This window comes from Typopeltis vanoorti, chromosome 20 (assembly GCF_054136105.1).
Source record: "Typopeltis vanoorti isolate ZY-2024b chromosome 20, IOZ_Tvanoo_1.0, whole genome shotgun sequence".
NCBI classification, from domain to species: domain Eukaryota; kingdom Metazoa; phylum Arthropoda; class Arachnida; order Uropygi; family Thelyphonidae; genus Typopeltis; species Typopeltis vanoorti.
The window spans coordinates 37,958,227-37,974,588 of NC_143568.1; the positions used below are offsets into that span (position 1 = coordinate 37,958,227).

Here is a 16,362-nt window from a genome sequence, read left to right on the forward strand (position 1 = left end):
ATTGGCTATTCATTTATGAAATTTCAATGTTGCAGTAAGTTGAATTACTTTCTGTAATTGATAAAAAATCTTACTTGGCAATATGCATTTGTTACCAAATTTTGATTATGTTTCGAAAAACGAATAGAATCATCAAGTTTGTTTTTCAAATTATAATTGATGTGAACTAAACTACAATGAGAACCACTGATATTGGAATACATAAATGACTTTATTTTTTATTGAAATACATTACTAGAGGCACAATTGTAATATTCACACCTCTGTAGCGATATATGATTTTATACATTAATAGCTAAATTTTTATAAGACATGTTCCTTTGGTCCTCCTTCGTACCCAGTAGTAAAGGGTACACTTATTCTGATACGTCCTACCAATGAGATCTTCGAAATTTGTCAATGACCAATGAACCAATGGTCACATAAAAAATTTCCCGCGCTTCTCTTTCCCGCCACATTTGGACTGGTATACTGAACTGCTGCGTGCGATCGTAGTGGTAGAAGTGTACGTTATCAGTTAACGAAATCTGAATTTACCTTTTTTTGAATATATGTGCTTCGAATTTATTCTTTGAAAATGTGGATTCAGGTGCGTTATATGGATGGACGCCATTCCGTAAGAGTTGATAATCTATCAAAGCTGACGAAAATAGAAGAATTACGAGAGCGTTTACTTGAGCAATTGGATGTGCCGCCGGAACGTCAGAGGCTATTTTACCGCGGCAAACAGGTTGGTTCGATTGCTCCACTTGTTAGGCTTAGCTTTTTTAAATTGTTCATTGAGCTTGAATGTTCTGCACACAACTATTTGTTCAGTGTTGGCTGTTTGATATGAATTACTGTACTTGTTTAACAGTTTTAATGTATTAATTTAAAGTTTTTGTTAGGGTTGACCAATTTTGGATAGCTAAACGTTCACGTTCTGCTATCCACGTGTTGAGTTCGATGTTTGCAAACGTTTCGTAAGTTTATGCGTTAATCTAATTTGTATATCAGCGCAAAGAAAGTTTTATTTTTTAAAAAGAAGTTGTATAACAACGATTATTAGGATCTTTAGAGTTTATGGGCACTCAAACGTCTTTCTGGATCTGTTCTTTTCCTTCTGATATCCTCTTGTACTACTTACCCCACTTCACGGTATCCCTCCGATCTTTTCACCACCTCGTATACTGCTAAACCGAATGGATAGTGTTTAGCATTGTCGTTGTTGCGCCACTGTTCCAGACGATTATTTTCAAATTAAGTGTCATCATATTGATGTTGTACTAAAATTTTTAAAGATACTTCCTTTTATTTTGAGAAAAATGTAATCTGTTAAAACTAGCTGTAAACTATATTTTGAAGTAAAGATGCATTGATTTTTGTTTCATTCCAAATCGTAAAAGAATTTTTTTTAATAATAATAATAAAATAGTCTTTTTTATTTATTTTCCTATATGAAAGAATGTTTTTCTTGATTAAGAAATTGCAAAGTTAAAAGAAGTTAAAAGTTTCTTAAGCTGAAGTAAGTGTTTTTGAAATTCTGCAGATGTACACTCAAATTTAGTCACATGTTGCAATCTTTTTCATTTAAGCTAATTTCGTTATATAATTTTAATGTGATTTTTTAAATGGTTAAGACAGTTACATTTCGCCAAATGTGAAGTACATGCAGTTTCTTAGTCCAGTTTTTCTTATTTACCATTTTACCTTTTGTCCATTTACACTAGAGGAAAACATTCCGTAATGTTGGAATTTTTAGATTTTTTTTCCCCTTCCAAGTTGGTTTTTCATTAAATTCACTAATTACAAAGTTATATGTTCATACACTTATAACAGAACACTCGCAGTTCTAAGTTTGAAAACCATGCCATTGCTGATAGATTATTATTATTGTGTTTTCTTGTTTTAAATGTGTTTTGGGCAAGTAGGTTTTTGTAGGAAAGGAAGTTTAAAAATTATTAAAAAGAAATTTCACGAGCGTTTGTCTATATTTATTTATTTTTCTCATATGAGGTGAAATAATTTAAGTAATTTAAGACTAAAAAAAGCTTACTTTTTTCATCGTCACCAATTTCCTGATATCTTGGTCCATCCAATCCCACAGATGTGTTCACATTAAGGTTCTGTAATAGACTAGTCACCTCCACTTCATTCATCACTATTCCCGTATAAACTAATGGTTCCTTCATTTTTTCAATGTCACCACCTGGATGATATGCTTTTGCAAAGTGCGCGCTCAGTAACTCCACTATATCAACTGATTCAGTGACCTCCTTACCATCGTCATTCCTTAAAATCATTTTGCCGTGTACAGTTTTTTCTTGCTTGCAGCATATTGAAAGAACTGTTTGGGATTCTCTTTTGCTTGCTTGCAAAGCTAGTTTCCTTTCATAATCTGCTTTTGCTTTTTTACCACACTCGTTACCTTTCTGGCCTGCACTTTATACTGTTCGTGTGCCTGCAGGTCACCCCTTTCTTTAAATTCCCTCCACAGTTGTTTCTTTTTTTGCAACTCAAGCTTAATGGTGTTAGTCATCCATTTAACCCCTACTTGTTTTACTATTCGCACCCTAGGTATACAATCAGCCATTACTTCCTGTGAATGCTCCTTGACCACTTCCCATGCTCTATCGACGTCCAGCCCTTGCAGTTGTACATGCCATGGCACTGATCCAAGCAATCTCCTAAGCTTGTCATACTTGCCAGCATGGTAATTCCATATATACCCTGTCTTAATCGAAAATTCCACACCTTTAGCCACTTCCCAGGTCATATTCATTACAGTCAAATTCTCAGATGCTATTACCAGGTCAAGCACTCTCACACCCCTAGTATTTTCAATTACATGCTGTCTCAGATAGTTATCCCTTAATAATTGAATAAAATCCTTTTCCTTCCTCACATGTGTCCTCTCCTCCTTCCAATCAATGTTACCATAGTTGAAATCCCCCATAATAATTACCCTCCTTCCACTCATTTCATCAATTTCCCTATGCATACTATCTCCACCATCTATTCCATCACTTGGTCTATAGCAGCACCCAACTGTATATTTTATTCTGCCAGTCTCAATCTCACACCAAATATGAGCTCCTTTCACTATCCTGCGATACAACTTCAATTCTCCTTGGCTGCAGTTCATCAGCTATCATCAATAATACCCCTCCCCCCATTTTATTCTCTCTGTCCCTCCTAAACACACTATAACCTACACATTCTATCCCACTATCTTCTTCCGTCAGCCATGTTTCACTAATGCCAATAACCTGTGGCCAGGAAGAGCCAAGAGCCAATCAAGGCCAAAAATTCTTCCTTCTTGTTCCTAATACTCCTGGCATTAGTATACATGAAATGCAGTGATCCCTTAGTCCCATCCCTATATTGATGCGTTATTCTAAATGATCCATTCCAATTTTTTGTCCTTAGTGCTGGCTCGGGTACATTATATACATTCTTACACTCATCTGTCTCACTGATGTCTGCATATCCATCCCCCCCCCTCCTTGGTAGTTCTAGTTTCCCTGGTTTTGCACATCCATTTTCACTTCATTCAGCAACACTCTTTCCAGTGTCCGCACACCAAGTCCATTCAAATGCAGGCCATCCATCTTGTATAAGTCCTTTCGCCCTTCAAACTCATTCCACACGTCCACGAATTCCACACCACACCGTCTGCATAACCTACGCATAATGTCATTTGCGATTATGGCCCTCCTCCTAACCTCCTCTCTGTCATACTGCGGCAACAGACTGACCATTCTAACTCTGTCACTCTTTTCTTTCGCTACCTTTAACAATACTTTCAAGTCCTCTCTCATAAAAAATTTATCACCTTTCAATTCATTCGTACCCGCCACAATTATTAATTCTTTCACCCTCTGTTTTTGCACTCTAATACTCTCACTTACATCCTTAAATTTTGCACCCGGTAAGTACGATTTAGTTACACTACCATCTATCACCCCTCTTAATAACAAGTCACCATACAACACTCTTTTTTTCATTTCAGAAACTCTCTCATTCTTGCACTGTTTTTTTACGTTAGCCGAATCACTCTGGAAAGAGTTTTGCAGGTGCTCTAATTGCCGCTACGCATTTTGTATCACTGCGCGCAACCTAGCGATCTCACTTCCTACAAATAATTCCTCATTATTTTTATCATTTAAACCATTTTCTCTCTATGGATGTTCTTGGACCACTGCTGTTTAATCTGTTCATTAACGATATAGGGAAGGATCTAAGTGGAACAATTCATTTGTTCGCTAATGATGCAAAGTTGGGTAGGGCAATAGTGAATGCAGATGTCAAAGTCTTGCAGGATGGCTTAGATAGATTGGAGTTCTGGGCTATGGAGAATGGATGTCAATTTAATGTGACAAAATGTAAGGTTATGCATTTTAGGGTGAAAAGATTAGCAGCAGTATACCACATTGGTGGAACTGTACTCCAAGAGATTGATGAGGCCAGGGACTTGGGAGTGTTGGTGGATAGGGAGATGAAGTTTAGGGGGCACATTGCAAAAGTAGCTAAATCAGCTCATCAACTCACTTGGTTGTTGAAAAATACCTTGATGAGCAGAGACAAGTTATTGTACCTCTGTACCGAGCCTTGATAAGACCTCATCTCGACTACTGTGCCCAGATTTGGTCACCTCGGTTCCTTCTTGATGGGGAGGAGGTGGAGAGGATCCAGAGGCGAGTAACTAAGATGATAACAGGTCTATGGAATGAACCATATGAGAACAGGTTGAAGATTTGTGGGTTGCAGAAACTAGTTGATAGGCGGAGGAGGTGAGATATGATTGAGACATTCAAATTGCTAAAGGGATTCTATAGGATTAATTCAGAGGATATTTTTGAGATCAGGACTGGTGGTGGGAGAACTAGGGGACACCTATGGAAGCTGGGCAAGAGTGTGGTTAGCAGGGGTGTTAGAGCTGGGTTCTTTACTTTTAGAGTGGTAAATGAGTGGAATAAGCTGCCAGAGTCTGTTGTGGATTCTATGACGGTGAACGAGTTCAAGACAAGGTATGATAGATACTGTGAGAATGTAATCGCATAGTTGTGATGTTTAGGGCCTGCCTCGATGAGTCTAAGGACTCCTGGAGTCGCCCGAAATAATAATAATCTTTCGAGGGATATTCAGGCTATTATGACAGCACTACATGATTAACTTTACATTATTATTAATCTCCTGTCAAATGGAAAGAATGATGTGAGTCGATCCCTACATGTATAAAGATGTGGTGAAGGATTTGAGGTTTTTTTATGTAGAGAGTTAGTGTAATGTATTGTTTGAGTGCATTATGAATGCAGGCAGTGTAAATAACTTCAAAGCTCATTATAATCAACATGTTGCTGATTGTGTTGGTCTCCCACGATGAGTGTTGATGTCATGGAGGTTAATAAAATAATAATTTCTTGGTGCCATAATATTGTCATATTTAACGTTTCAAATCCACCGAGACCTTGATCCTTCACTGGGTTTCTCCTGCCATCTTGGCATCAGACGCCTTTGCTAATCTTTTCTTTTTCATTCTATTTAAGTCACCACACCATCTTAGATTAGCCCTGTTCACACATTCTTGAATGTAAATGGTGTCAAGTTCCTAATGTCTTTGTTTTTAATATGATTCTGCCATTGATGCCATCTGTTTAGGCCACTAATTTTTCTAAGCACTCTCATAACTGTGTTCTCTAATCTTTGATCAAGTGCCGTATTTCTATCCTAACTCTCAGATCCATAACTTTGAACACTTTCTTGTATACTGTTACTTTTGTGTTTTGGCAAATTTCTCTCTTATCCCATATAAATTTATTCAGCTGGCCCCATAATACCATATTTGTTTATTCTGTTTGTTTCAAATTTATTTGCCACCTTCACTAAAAACTGCCTGAATAACAGAAATATTTTAGTTCTAGTTCTCCATTGAGAATGCAGCTGTAGTTTTCTATTTTCATAGATTTGGTGTTTTATTATTTTTATCCCAAGACCTCATGGAGTCAGACTCATCTAGGAAGTTCCTTTTGTCACACATGCATCTTATCATACCATGCCTTAAACACATTGAAATTCTCTGCAGACACCATGCTCTCAGGCAGTGCATTCCAATTATTCATAACTCTCCATGCAAAAATCCGTTTCTCACTCCCCTGCTCACACCCTCCTTGTATAGCTACTAGGGATATCCTCTTGTTCTCCATCCAGTCTCCCACCATTTTATGAAAAATCTCTTCAATGTTAATCTTATAGCAACCCCTTATCAACTTGTATGTCTCACCTTCAGATCACCTTTTCTTCCGCCTATCCACTAGACTCTGCAAATTGCATTGTCTCAAATTTTTTCATATTCAACATTCCAGAGATCAGAAACTATTTTAGTCAATTTCCACTGAACTCTCTCCAACAATCATCCCTTTATCCTTTTGAAAACCAGATGACCAAATCTGTTTTCACAGTGGGCCATGTGGCCTAATCAGAGCCTTATATCACTGGAACCAGAATCTCTTACAGGTCAGTGTCCTCTGCATCATTCCTAGATTTATTTATTTATCATATGGCTTGTACACATGGTTAAAAGACAGTAAGATAAAATCCACATGAATATAGATAAGATACACATATATGATAATATAAATAAAAAAAAAATAAAACATCTACATTCAGGCAAATACAAATATGAAATTTATGACAAACATCAGACAGAAGATTAATCATATTTTAACATTTAGGTTTTTAATCTAGTTGACTGCCTCTGGGGATAGGTCAAAGATATCCTTAAAGTCACCTGGATATGCCATCAGCTCACATTCCTGTACTATATGGCGAATGGTTTGGGTCTTGGCTCCACATGGAGTGGGGATTTGGTATCTTACCCCACTTTGAAATTAAGTCTCCACATACACCATGGCCTGTACGAAACCTGTTAGCCGTTATCGATATATTCCTGGGCAGGATGGTTTTTGAAAGATGTTTATGTAATTAGGAACTTCAGGTGATACTGCTTGGGACCACAGTACATCCCACCTACTCACCATACTGTCATTCTGGCTAAGATTATGGTTTTTATGGCAGGTCTTCTGGATTTTAGGCTATTACACAAGGTATCTGGAATAAATTCATGTATTTGGAGGTTTTGGTTATTTAAAATTCTTTTATATTCAAGAAGCAAGGCTTCCTGTCGTCACGGTTACGGAGGAACAATATGGCTTAAAGTGGAGAGCCATTGTAAGGGTGTACTCCTAATGCAATCCGTTATTAAATGCAGAGTGGAGTTAAGTTGAACATCTAGTTTATTGACATGGTAACTATTGAGCCAGACAGGAGCACCATACTCTGCTGCACTGTAAACTAGATCCATGGCAGTACCGCCGAGTTGTGACATTTGAGCCCCATATAGTACCACAAAGCTTCTGAACTATTTTATTTCTGGTGCGAGCTTTAGCAACGATATTAATCATATGCTGTTTATATGACAGAGTTCTATCCAGAGTTATTCCAAGATATTTAGGTGTCAGATTAAACTAAATTAATGTTTTCCATCAGCATATATTTCTGGTTTTTGATTTACAAGTCTGTTGTTGAGGTGAAAGCAAGAACATTTGGTTTTACCAGAATTTGGTGTTAATCTCCATTTTTTATAGAACTGCCATAAAGCCGACAGATCATTTGTCAATATTTCTTTAGTTCTTTTTATAGACTTGTCGCTGATCGCCAAAGCTAGATCATCTGCATAAGCAAACTTCCTGCTGGCTGTTTCAGGAATATCTGCGATGTAAAGGCTAAAAAGAAGTGGTATAAGCACCGAGCCCTGAGGTAATCCATTCTTAACACGTTCGCTGCCAACTACAAGTATACTCGTAGTGGGTAAACCTGCTTCACAAGCCAGCTACGAGTATACTCGTATGACGCTTACCGCCGGGAACGAGATTATTGTAGTGACCTTGAAGAAGTGAAAATGCTTGGCTTGTGGGGCTAGCATCAAACTGTGTATTCTCATAGACCGTATATGCTCTGTACAAGCCAACTACGAGTATACTCGTAGGTCGCTTACCTGCGGTAACGAGATTATCGTACTGACCTTGAAGAAGTGAAATTGCTCGGCGTAGGGGAACAGAACATGCCGAAGTAGCGTGGCAGCGAACGTGTTAAGCACTCTGTTTACTGATGCTTCCTCTGGTGATTACCCTGAAATATTTATCACACAGTAAGTTGTTTAAGATCACCCAATATTTTACATGAATTTTAAGAAATTTCCTCATATAAATTTCCTTAAGAAATTTATATATGAGTCCCTCCCTTCAAATATCATCATAAGCCGCTGTTAAGTCAATAAAGACTGCAGTAGTTTTCAGGCATCTTTGAAATTCTGCTTCAGTGTAGGTTGTTAAGCTGAGAACTTGATCTGTGCAGCTGTGATCTCTTCTGAACCCTTCTTGTTCTATTGGAACATGTTCCAAAATTTTATCACTGATCCCATTCAATATTGGTCTCCCCAACAAATTTGTAGGTTGCACTTAAAAGGACTATGGGGCGATAGCTTTCAGTTTTGTTTGCTGGCTTACCTGTTTTAACACAGCAATGATTTTTGTCCTTTTAAATTCTTTAGGAACGCAGCCACTTTCAAGTATATCATTAAAGAACTTAGCCAGCCACAATCTTGCATAAGGTCCACAGTGCATCAGGAATTCATTATGAATATTGTCAAATCCAGGAATCTTCCCCATTTTGATATTTTGAAACGGCGAGGATATTTCCTCATGGGGAAAATGGCAAAGAGAATTGTTGATTCTTTTGAGTTAGAGATTTAGAGATTTGGATTTCATAGCCTTTAGTTCGCATTTTACCTCTTTAGTATGTTCTTTATCAATCAGAGCTCAAGAAAGCGAAACAATATGAGCAGCTATCTGATTTGGATCAACAAGAGGAGATTTCTTTGGTACAGAGGGGCTTGAACCAAGCTTTTTAAGTAGTGACCAGGATTTTCTACTAGAGTGTTTGCAAGGGGGTGCTTAAGGGTCAAAGCTGTATAACTGAGAGGAGACCTCCACATAGCCTTTAACGGAATGCGGAGAACTGACCAGGGCTTCTGACCTAATGTCCAATCCTCACCTTCTCGTGGTGCACCCTGTTGGGTATCTACTTGGATACTGAACGAACGAGGATGGGCTGGCAATTTGGGATTTAGCCGACCAAATTGTATTCTTATTGGTTAAACCAAAATAAAAAATGATGGTACAACATGACAGAATTTCATGCCGGCTGGGGCGTCGCCCGTTTAAACAAGGCCCCCGTTGTTTTCACCAGGGCGAACAGCGAAAAGTCAGCTACTGGAACAAATCTGAAAACAAACCCCAACTCAACATCACTCAATATCAACGTAAGAAGCCGGAATGGCAAAGAAATGGAGCTAGCTGAGGAATTAGATAAGTACCAGATCGACATAATAGGGGTGACTGAAACAAAAAAGACCAAAACTGGTGAGATCTTTCTGAGCAATAAATACAAAATGTTATATTCAGGCAATGACAATCAAGGAAAAGAAGGAGTAGCCATAGTATTCAACACAAAATACGAGGCTAATCTTCTTGAATGGCAGTCAGTCTCAAGTAGAGTAATGTGGGCAAATATGAGAATGGGGAACTGGACAATGAGACTTATTTGTGTCTATGGTCCCACAGAAGGTTCTACTAAGGTAGAAGTGGAGGAGTTTTTTGAGGCTTTAGAAAAAGCAACAGACACAATGAAAGAGGAAAAGTTGGTCCTTGTTGGGGATCTAAATAGCAGAGTAGGAAATGATTGAGACATACAAAAATATTTTAGGAAAATTTGGAGAAAAGAGCAAAGCTAATAATAATGGCAAATATCTGTTGGATTTCTGCTCAGGACATGGACTGGTTATTACTAACACCATGTTCCAACATAAAAATGTGCACAAATTCACATGGAGAGAAGAGACTAGGAATAAGAAAAGTCTCATTGACTATGTTATTGTTGATAGTGATGTTTTTTCCCTGGTGCAGGACACCAGAGTGTACAGAGGATTTGAAATTGGAAGTGATCACTATTTAGTCTTGAGCAGGATAAAATTGAATTTAATATTGAAAAGAATAACATGTAAGAAAGTTTTAAAGCGAATAAAAGTTGAGCAGCTCTCAGATGTGAACTGTAGACTAAAATACAGAAAGATTATTGAAGAAAAAATGAAAGAGTTTGAGAACAGGAATCAAACTTTGGAGATTCAGTGGCAAACTCTGAAGAAAACATTGATTGATTCTGCCAGAGAGGCATGTGGTGAGGTTGTCTGTAAGGATAAAAAAATCAGAACTCCCTGGTGGATACAGGAAGTTAAAGAGGCAGTGAAGGAAAAGAAGAAAGCATATCAAAAGTTCCTGTCAAATAAGTCAGCTTGTGCTCTTAGAGAATATAGAGACAAATGCAAGAATGCTAAACACTGTGTAAAACTAGCTAAACAAAAGTCATGAGAGGACTTTGTGATATAGAAAATATAGAATATAGAAAATAAATATCAAGAAGGTGGCAGAATATTCTGGAGGTTGTTGAAGAAGCTTAAGAATGGAGGAAAGAGTGCTGTAAAAGGAATTAGAGATGATAAAGGTGACATGAAAACGGGAGAAAAAGATATCCTTTGTAATTACTTTGAAAAACTGCTAAATGAAACAAGCAGTGATGACTGCACAGTGGTAAAAAACACTGACCAGGCATGCAGTCAGGAATATATATCCATACTTGAAGTAGAAAAAGCCATCAAAGGCTTGAAATGTGGAAAGGCAGCAGGAGTAGATGATATTCAACCAGAAATGCTGAAGTATGGTGGTATAAGAGTCTTACAGTGGCTGCACTGCATAGTTCAGAAAGCCTGGACAGAGGGACAAATTCCCGATGATTGGAGTAGAGCTCTAATAGTACCCATATAAAAAAGGAAAATAAAACTGAATGTGAGAATTAGAGAGGTATATCCCTACTGAGTGTTCCTGGTAAGATATATGCAAGTATACTTGAGAAATGGTTGAGAAGACTTGTGGAAGAAAAGCTTGGTGAAGAACAAGCTGGATTCAGGCCAAATAGAGGCTGTCAGGATCAGATCTTCACTTTACGACAAATAGTCGAGAAAGCATGGGAATATAACAGAGATCTGTATTTAAGTTTTGTCGATTTGGAAAAGGCATATGACAAGGAGCCAAGAGAGAAGCTATTCAATACGCTGCAGTTATATGGTGTCAATGGGGCATTATATCAAGCAATATTTAGTCTTTATTTGAGTTGTAAGTCAGCAGTTAGAATTGAAGGAAGTACAGGAAGATGTTTTAATGTTAAATCTGGTGTGAGACAAGGATGTACATTATCCCCTCTGTTATTCATTATCTATATGGATCACATTATGAAGGAAAGTGGTATTAAACATGATATCAAAATTGGAGATGTTAATGTCAGCTCTTTGCTTTATGCAGACGATGTTATACTTCTAAATAAATCTGCTACAAGTCTGCAAGATTCTCTGACTAAATTGAATAGCTGTTGTAATAGATATGGTATGAAGGTCAGCAATAAAAAGACAAAGACAATGAAAATAGGCAGAATCATTGAAAATGTCAACTGTGTTGTGAATGGAGAACCTGTGGAACAAGTAAAACATTTCAGCTATTTAGGCACGATTTTTACTGAAAATGGTAAATTAAATATAGAAATAGACAACAGAATCAGCAAAGCTGGTATGATGGGAAGTCAATTGAATAAATTCATATGGAAGAAGAGAGAAATTAGTCGGAACACTAAATTAGCTGTATACAAGACAGTGTTCAAACCTGTTTTAACTTATAGATCTGAGAGCTGGGTCAGAAGTAAAACACTTGACCAAAGACTAGAGACCACAGATATGAGAGTCCTGAGAAAGATTATAGGCGTGAACAGATGTCATCAATGGCAATATCATGTTAACAACGAGGATATTAGGAAAGAACTTGACATTGTCAGCATCCAGGAATGTGTTAGCAGAGCTAATCTCAGGTGGTATGGTCACTTAAACAGAATGGGCGAGGAAAGATTAGCAAAACAAGTGTTCTCTGCCAGGTTGGCAGCAAAACGACCCAGAGGAAGACCAAGATATAGGTGGATTGATACGGTACAGAGTGCTTTAGACGATAGAAATATAAGATCTGATAATGTTGGAGTCTTGACAAGTAACAGACTGATTTGGAGGAAAATTGTAGACAGGAAATTAATAATGAGGTAATTTTTTTTTCATGTAGTACTATGATATCCTGTACGCCCCTTGAGGGTACATGGCAGGAATTTGATGATGATGATGATGTGTTTGAAATCTATGTTTTCAGTTATTTGAATCTACTTTTCCCTACGAGCAGCGTTGAGACTATGGAGCAGTTCTTCTCCTATCTCGGGATCCTTACTTTCAAGGAATTCCTGATACGGGGATTCGCTTTCATTGGTCCATCCAGGCACTTATTCTTTTCGGTAGCCTCGAGGAATGTGTATTTATGCCACCACTATAACTACTCCAGTGAACCATGTAGGGGAGAATTCTTTTAAGGCATGCATCTAGATCCTCAGTGAAGTTTTCCCAGTCAGCTTTTTTGGAAATTCTATCTTAGTCTAGGAAATGATGTTATCACTGGATTTAGGATTCCTAATTCCATAAAGATGGGACGGTACTGGCTATTTGGAAAAACCTGAAGAATACGTCAAAAAGTCTGTAGAGGCTGATTTTCACTATCAGTGGAGACGAATGTCAAATCTGGGTTATATTCCTTATTCCAGGCTCTTGATTTAAAGATGTCTTTTTCCTTGCCATCAAAAACCAGGTGAAGACAGTGTTAATCTGCCCATTCAGCTAATATTTTATCATTTTGATCATTCCGATTGTATTTCCAAGAAGTATGATGACTTATTGAATTCCCCAGAGTACACCTTTGGATGGGAGTATATGTCTGTAGAACATCATTTAGCCAAACAGTTGTAGGTGGTTTATATACATTCACAATCGTAATGTCTGTTATTTTAACAGCGATCTTATGGATTTCGTCATCAGTAGAAGAAGATATCAGCACAGCATTCTCAATACTATTTTGGACATATGTTATGTTGCTATGTAACATATGTTATATGTTACATAGCTACGACTATAAGTAATCCAAGAATGTTGTAGCCAGGGATTATTGCTCTAGATTTAACTTGATCTTCAGGTTCGATATGTGATTCTTGAATGAGAAGTAGATCGACGTTTTTTTTCCTCTCGTAGAAGCTTAGAAAGACATTGACATTTTGATATGCTAATACCCTCAACATTTAACTGGATTTTAGAGGACATATCTTGGATAAGGAATATCCAATATTCCTTATCCAGCTGATAAGGAATATTGGATATTATGTCCAATATTCCTTATCAGCTGGTTCGAAGAAGAACCATTGTGAAGGTTTTAAATTTCCATGTGTTTCTCCTGACCATATTGGGATATGGTCAGGAGATTGCAGAGAGAGCAACTGGTCTGGCTGCCAATTGCTCTAGCTCTTTAGCATGACCCAGGGTGCACCATGAGGAGGCGAGCTAGAATTGCATCCCATCATTCCTAGAATTTGTTTGTCCTCCTCTAAATTTTAGATCTGTATCCACCATCACCCCAAGATCTCTTCATTTCCTTCACTTCCAACAATACGTCCCCACCAAGAGTAAATTCTGCATCCCATCTTTGCTTTCCAAATTTTAAAACCTTACATTTCGCATGTAAGGCACTCCTGTGCTGATTCACTCAGTCTATTCAAGTCTTCTTGTAAGGTCACAACATTTGCTCTACTCATAGTTTGTCTCAACTTTGTATCATCTGCAAACAACTGAATATCTCTAAATCTTCCCCAATATCATAAACATATATAGGTTAAACAGCAATAGCCCTAAAATAGATCCCTGAGGCACACACTAGTGAATTTCCTCTTTTGGGATATTGTTAGGCCATACACAACAAGTTGTGTATAGCCTAGCAATCCAATCCATCTCCAATCCAGTGCACTAGTCTGATATCCCACCCATCTCTAGTTGGACTGTCAACTTGTCATGTGATAATGCTGTTCTCACCTTATCGCAATAAGTAGCTTACTAAAACATGACCTCCCTTTAGCAAATCCCTGCTATCCATCAAAAGATAATGCCATTGTTGTCAATTCAATTTTTTATCCCGACTCTTCAACACTTTAACCACAATACTTGACACACAGATTGGCCTATAATTTGATGCTTGACTTCTGTCAACTCCTTTATGAAGCAGTAAATCTTGTTTTTTATCCACTCCCTTGGAACTTGACCTAGTGTAAGACTCGTATTGAAAAAATGTGTCAAAGCAGATGTCAATTCCCTGGCAATCCTTCAGTGGTGATATATCATCAAGTCTCACAACCTTATTAATATCAAGTTTGCTTAATTCCCCATATACCTCTTTCTCACTCAAAGTCAGTCTCTCCTCCTCAAAATCCACTGCTCTCAAACTCTCTCTGATGTCACATTCACAAGGATGAAAGATCTTAATGAGAACTGCTCATTAAATATCTCAACTATATCCTCCACAGCACTTGTCTTTACACCATTTTTTCCAGTCAATGCCATTCTAATATAATCATTCTTTCTTCTTTTTTTTTTTCTTTTTTTTCTGGCTACATATTGAAAGAATTCCTTAGGATTTTTTTTTTTTTTTTTTTTTTTTTTTTTTGGAAAAAAAAAATCAAAGTATAGTATGAACAGCTAACTGCTGTTCATTGCCTGTTCTTTGTATTCCTCATGGAATTGATTATTACCACTTCTCTTATGTTGCCTCCATAATGCCTTTTTTTTTCTCTGTATATTACATGCTTAGTGTCTTCATTCATCCATTTCCCACCTACTTTATTTAACCTTCTGACCTTTGGAATACATTTAGACATTACTTCTGCTAGACAGTTCTTGAATATCACCAAGCAGTATTGATATTCTTTCCACCCAACTTCTCATTCCATGTTGCAGCTGCAAACTGTCTCCTGAACTTCCCATAATCACCAGCCTTGTAGTTCCACATATACCCTTTTATATATTTGGTTTAATCCTTTATCCAAGTGAAGCAAACAAAGTTTGTGCCTGAAGTATTTTCAGGACTGGGGCAACTTGTGGTAAAGGTGGAGTAAGTTCTGATCACTTGGCTTAGTATCTCTCATAATGCAAAGCACATCTCCTTACGGACATGTATAATGCTATGCATTAAGGGAAGGGCCACTACCCAGACCAGTTTCAACCTGTATTGAGGTCTCATCAGTGGGAGATGATGAGACCTCATTTTTAATTTTCCTGTTTCTAATAGAATCCTGAAAAAAAAAATGCTGAGATTGTAATCTACCTTAATATTTACCTTAGTATCACCACCTCTGGGTCTGGCTCCCATTGATGAGACCTCAATAAAGGTTGAAACCGTTCTGGGTAGTGGCCCTTCCCTTAATGCATAGCATTATACATGTCTGCAAGGAGATGTGCTTTGCATTATGGGAGATACTAAGGCAAGTGATCAGAACTTACTCCACCTTTACCACGAGTTGCCCCAGCCTGAAAATACTTCAGACACAAACTTTGTTTGCTTACACTTGGATAAAGGATTAAACCAAATATATAATTGGTAGCATAGCCAAGTGAAAAAAACTTCCATCAACATATACCCTTTCCTCACAGAAATCCTTGCATGCTGTCAACTACCGAGGTAATAACTTCATGGTCGCTCTCACAACATAACATCTTCTGATGAAATGATCAAATCAAAACCCTCATTCCTTGTGTGTCCTCTGTTACTGCCTGAGGTAGTTCCTCAAAAATTCAAGTAACTAATTTTCTTTACTTCCAATTGCTATCCTGTCAACCAAGTCTAAAATCATAAACATATAAACAAATTTGCTTGGCTAATTATCCTCCACATTACCCGGTCTATAGTTATACTTTATTGCTGATTTTCATGCCATACTCGTTACAGCTGTGATGGAATTTAGTCAGCGTCCTAAACACATTTAGTGCATCTCGAGGACACTAACTAAACTTTAAGTTTGATATCTCCAATTCAAATATCAAGTTTAATGCCACTTTCTTTTATAATGTGATCCATATAAATGAATATCAGTAAAGATTAAGTAACTTCTCAGAATGATAATTTTTGAGTGTTACTCAGCGTTCTTGAGTTAATTTTTTTAACATTAAATTATACTAAAATATTTTCATGAGGGTGATATATATAGTAATAATATGATTTAGCAAACTAAATGATATCAATTATATTTAAATACTTTTTTTTGCATTTATTTGTGAAAAAAAAACTTTTTTCTATGTAGATGAAAAAAAAAGTG

At 37.3% G+C, this 16,362-nt stretch overlaps 1 protein-coding gene across 2 annotated transcripts in view; it reads left to right on the plus strand.

The window, feature by feature from the left end:
• The first annotated feature begins 515 nt into the window (after nt 1–515).
• Nucleotides 516–16,362, plus strand: part of LOC150095380 (E3 ubiquitin-protein ligase UHRF1-like) — a 253,377-nt gene continuing 237,530 nt past the window's right edge. Inside the window, exon 1 of one of the 2 annotated variants that reach the window (XM_090410065.1) lies at nt 516–730. In XM_090410065.1, coding sequence (XP_090266191.1) covers nt 578–730 — 153 coding nt within the window. In that variant the 5' untranslated portion in view covers nt 516–577. Of the gene's footprint in view, nt 731–836; nt 963–16,362 lie in introns of those variants that run through there. The other variant, XM_090410066.1, reaches the window with a different exon arrangement.